We start from the raw sequence: 4,671 nt of genomic DNA, 5'->3' as shown, positions 1-4,671 counted from the left end.
TCTCAATCTGTGTTTCATTAAATGAGTCAAACTACACAATCCTATTAGCATTAGTATTTTCATGATTAAGACTCTTATAATCATTAAGACTCTATAATCATATTATACAACCATCTGACACATGGTCCTTCCATATGCCTAGAAAGCTCTGATTCCTAATTGTGCACCATCTGTAATCTGGATTTGGACAGAAGTCATGGGATTAGATGCTGTTCATCTTCTGCTGGTTCTCGGATGATTCATTTGTGCTTTGCTCCACAGAAGCAGAGGTTCGTATTAATGTCTTTGAAGACCATCTTCAAGAGCAAAGAGAGAAATCTGTTCCTGCCATCATGGAAATCACTCCTGCTTTAGTGCTGGATCTGAACGGCACACATACAGAACAAAGTGCGGACGGAATCATAAAGGAAGCAGAAGCAGATGTTTCTCCTGTTCCGACTCTCCTGCCCCCATTGGGATACGCCATCCTGTCTTTTTGGATGTTCCTCATCACCGTGTTCTCTGTGTTCAACAACTCGCTGGTTATCGTGGTCATGGTACAGAATCACCAGATCTTCTTCCCCATGAACATCCTTATCCTCAGCCTGGCCATTTCTGACCTGCTCATGACCATCTGTGGATCGGCCATCGCTTCAGTTACCAACTACTATGGGCAGTTCTTTATGGGTAGAGAACTTTGCGTGTTCCAGGGATTCGCTGTCAATTACTTCGGTGAGTAATTGCTAACTCGATGAATGTTTAATCTGTCAGATGGATTGTCAACTTACACCCTTTATATGTGAAAATCCTATATTTCAAGCCAAATGTGTGAGATATAATTAAGTTATATCAGTGAGAAATAGAAGAGGAGAACCACCGATGATTCCTTGGAGATATTACCTGCAGTGCACCATGTTGATGTAATGCCTCAGCACTATCAACTACAGCTCAGTTGGTACCAAAATTTCCTCTGCAAAGCTAAGCCCCGTTGCATGTTTTACGGATCGGACATTGATCAGTGCAGAAGTATATGGGTGGTAAACCGCTGGATGTTCATACTTCTACAATTACTTGTTTATATATGTTCATCATTCCCTAGTAAAGCCACCATGTTTGTGTATGTTGAGTATGGTCATTTACCGTGATGACAATATCATATTCTTCTCTTCCCATCTTCTTCATAGGCCTTGTCTCCCTCTGCACACTGACCTTGCTAGCCTACGAGCGTTACAATGTGGTGTGCAAACCCATGGGCACCTTCAAGGTCACCATCCGGCGCAGCAGTAAAGGTCTTCTGTTCGTGTGGCTCCACTGTCTGTTCTGGGCTGCAGCACCCCTGCTCGGCTGGAGCTCTTATGGGCCAGAGGGAGTTCAGACCTCTTGCTCCTTGGCCTGGGAGGAGCGTACCACAGCCAGCTACAGCTACCTGATCCCTTACTGGTTCTTCTGCTTCCTGCTGCCCACTGGAATTATCATATACTGCTACTATCACATACTGATTTCCATAAGAAAGGTATGGCTAAAAAAATAAGTGTTGTGCAGTTGCTTTATGAATTGCCGTCTTTTAATGTTTTGTTGTTATTCCTACTGAAATGCATCCATGTCAACTCAGAAAAGACTTATTAAGTAGCTGATCATTTGGAGATAGTAGATGGACTTCAGGGTTGGGACGAGAAACCACTGGCATAATCTTACAGTAACTTTAAAGCCTGCAATTTAATTGTACTTGTGTGTGTAGCTGAACCTGAGTGTGGAGAACCAGGGAGGCAGGTCCCGCCAGCATGAGGACAGACGGGCTGCATGCATGGTGGCAGCCATGATTGGCTCCTTCTTTTTCTGCTGGCTGCCATATGCTATAGTCTCCGTACTTGTCATTCTCCTACCAGACCTCCACATATCCCCACTTCTTGCATCCATGCCTGCCTACTTGGCAAAGACTAGCCCCGTCTACAACCCCATCATCTTCTTCCTGGCCAACAAGCAGGTAAGGAAACAGTGAAGACCTGCTGTGTCCCAATAAGTAAGACATTAGGTAGTGTTTACATTGTACTTCCCTTAACACCTATTTATAGCCATAGATAAAACATTAGTTAATGAAGGAGTTAACTATGCTTGCAAAGCTACCATCTGGAAGACCTTATCAAATGCCTGGTGTACCACAGCAACCATCTGGAAGACCTTAGCAAAGCCTGGTTTACCATAGCAATTGCCAGGCACCTTACCAACTGCATAGCAACATCCTAGCAACCAATAGGAATACCATAGCAACTACTTAACACAAAACATTTTTTTACCCTTGTGACCACATAGTAACAGCCTAGTAACTGCCTGACAATGGGAACCACTTAAGCTGCACAACCATTCTGGGTTTTCTTAGACATAGAATCAAATGAAAGTTTGAGACCCATTTGGCCTTATCCCTCATATTCTGTGGCTTCAAGGCATGATGGATACCTCACTATATCTAATCTTCTCTTTCTTGCTCTAGTTCCGGTACAGTGCCATGCAGATTGTACTGTGTGGCTGCTACACCCCTAAATCCATTATGCGAGACAGTAATACTGACGTGTCTGCAGTGGAGGATGGCACCAAACGTCTGCCGCCCAACAGCATTCAACCTGAAGCCGCCAGCTGAGTCGGCCAGATACATCAGGCACAGTGTCGGAGAAGTGACAGCTGCCACTGTTAAACAGTTTGGGAAAGACAAGGTGTCAGCGACTTTTTAGCAGCTAGAGGTTCTAAACAAAACTTTTGTAAACTAAATTATGTTAATAATAAGAGCATAAATTGTGCCTGTGTTGCATTTGAAAGTGGCATGAATATAAAGTAGCCAAATTAAAATAAACATTTGAGGGGAAAACTAAAAATGGGAACACACTCCAGTACACTTCTTGAGGACCTTATTAGGAACACTAAACTCATGGTGTTAATGGGCCCAAAGTGTACCAAGAAAACATTTCCCACACCATTACACCACCGCCACCTGCCTGGGCTGCTGAATTTGGGCTGCTGAATGCTCTTCTGCTCTCCACAGTTGTACAGAGCTGTGAGTCACCCTAGTCTTTTTCTGCTCAAACTAGGCGGGCTGTTCTCTTTTGACCTCTCTTGACTCTCCATTCTCCGTTCTTCCATCCTGAAGAAACTCTAGAGACTAGAGTTGTTCATTCTACACCTTAAACTCTGTACTTCAGTTCTTCACCCTCACACCTGCAGTACTCTCATAATTAACAACTGTTTCAGAGGCCCTAAAATAGAACATTGTGGGACCCCACAAAACATGCTAAACATGATAGGTCACGGCCTGAAGTAATGCTCAACATGGCGTCTGTTTACAGATAAACTCCTGCCTTCCCCTTGATGTGGAGATCTGCGCGAGCGCAGTAGCCTGAACGAGCCAATAAACCGTGTTTTTTGTGCATAATTATTTTGCGCTATAAAATATAATTATTTATTTTGTGCTGCAAACTATTCATCAGTTTTTTATTCGATTTTATCAGTAATTTAAAATATGTTTTTGAAACGGTAAATTGACCTTTAGTTTCCAGTAGTTTGGTCTCTCCCTATTCATATCCTATTCATGTAACTGGAAATAACTGCCTGGTGGCGTTGCAAACATTGCCTATAAGTACGTAACGGTGTGCTATCTTGGCCAGGTCTCCCATTAAAAAGAGTTTGTGGTCTCAATAACCCCTGGACAAGGTGCCAGTCCATCACACACATCCATTCATCCACCCCTATGGACAATTTAGCATGCCAATTCCCAATCATGTGTGTTTGGGAATTCCTCACAGACAAGACACCAGAGCAAGGATCCGTTACCAAACTCATAGTATTTTCTGCATTATTATTAAGAACAGAATACGAAATCTAGGGATCAGCCGTTCCAGAAATACTCAAACCAGCCCATCTGGCACCAACAATAATGCCACAATCAAAATACTGATATCATAAATTTTCTGATGACTGATGTGAACATCACCTGGCCAGTATCTGCGTGATTTTATATGCACGTCTGGATAACTGGATGAATATGTAGGTGTACAGATGTTTCTAATAATGTGCTCAGTGAGCGTATATCACATTTTTGCATTCCATTTCATTTTAATTTATACATATTTAGCATTGTAGCATTATAATACAGTGACGTTTTTGATGTAATGTAGTCTAATGTGTGATTGTACCACTGCAGAGACTGCTCCTTAGAGTGTCAGCCTGTCCACTAGATGGAGACAAATAGCTGCACACTGGATTAATCCTGGAATACTTTCCTCAATATGCTCATCTTGCCACAGGAATAAAAGATAGAGCATCATTCAACACATTTGCTAGTCGTTTCATGTGGTTCCCAGCTCTCTGTTCTTGTTAGCATTGTGGGCTAAGTGTCCCTGACTGAACCTGAATCCTGTCACCTGTATCTGTCTGTACTATAAAGGAAAGTGAACAAACTTGACCAACAGACACCCAGAGTCTTCTGTGATGGACTTCAGCTTTCACTTTGTACATTCAGTCTGTCACGAAATGTGAGGATATGCAGAAAAAAGCCCACAAAAGAAAAACTGGCGGGTGACTGAGAGAGAGACACAAAGAGAGAGAGAGAAACATACAGAGAGACACTGTGCGTAAGGCAGGCTGATTGATTGCGATTATTAAAGAAACACTTACTGGCAGAGAGAATCCACCACTAATCCAAAC

The 4,671-nt window shown here is 42.7% G+C and overlaps 1 protein-coding gene across 1 annotated transcript; it reads left to right on the top strand.

Moving 5' to 3' along the window:
* Nucleotides 1–332: 332 nt before the first annotated feature.
* parietopsin lies at nucleotides 333–2,614 on the top strand. Its single transcript, XM_072673950.1, has 4 exons — nucleotides 333–711; nucleotides 1,164–1,492; nucleotides 1,718–1,963; nucleotides 2,468–2,614. The coding sequence occupies exons 1-4, from the start codon at nucleotides 333–335 to the stop codon at nucleotides 2,612–2,614; spliced, it is 1,101 nt and encodes a 366-aa protein (XP_072530051.1).
* The last annotated feature ends 2,057 nt before the right edge of the window (nucleotides 2,615–4,671 follow it).

The sequence above is a fragment of the Salminus brasiliensis genome, chromosome 2, assembly GCF_030463535.1.
Source record: "Salminus brasiliensis chromosome 2, fSalBra1.hap2, whole genome shotgun sequence".
Taxonomy (NCBI): Eukaryota; Metazoa; Chordata; class Actinopteri; order Characiformes; family Bryconidae; genus Salminus; species Salminus brasiliensis.
The sequence above is the reverse complement of the archived record's forward strand: the minus strand, read 5'-3'. Positions and strand labels throughout refer to the sequence as shown.

What these genes read in the sequence shown, in the direction of transcription:
- parietopsin (XM_072673950.1), top strand. Translation starts at nt 333, where the DNA reads ATGGAAATCACTCCTGCTTTAGTGCTGGATCTGAACGGCACACATACA. An exon ending in ATTCGCTGTCAATTACTTCG is followed by an intron (nt 712 to 1,163) that starts GTGAGTAATTGC and finishes TCTTCTTCATAG; the next exon opens with GCCTTGTCTCCCTCTGCACA. An exon ending in TCTTCCTGGCCAACAAGCAG is followed by an intron (nt 1,964 to 2,467) that starts GTAAGGAAACAG and finishes TTCTTGCTCTAG; the next exon opens with TTCCGGTACAGTGCCATGCA.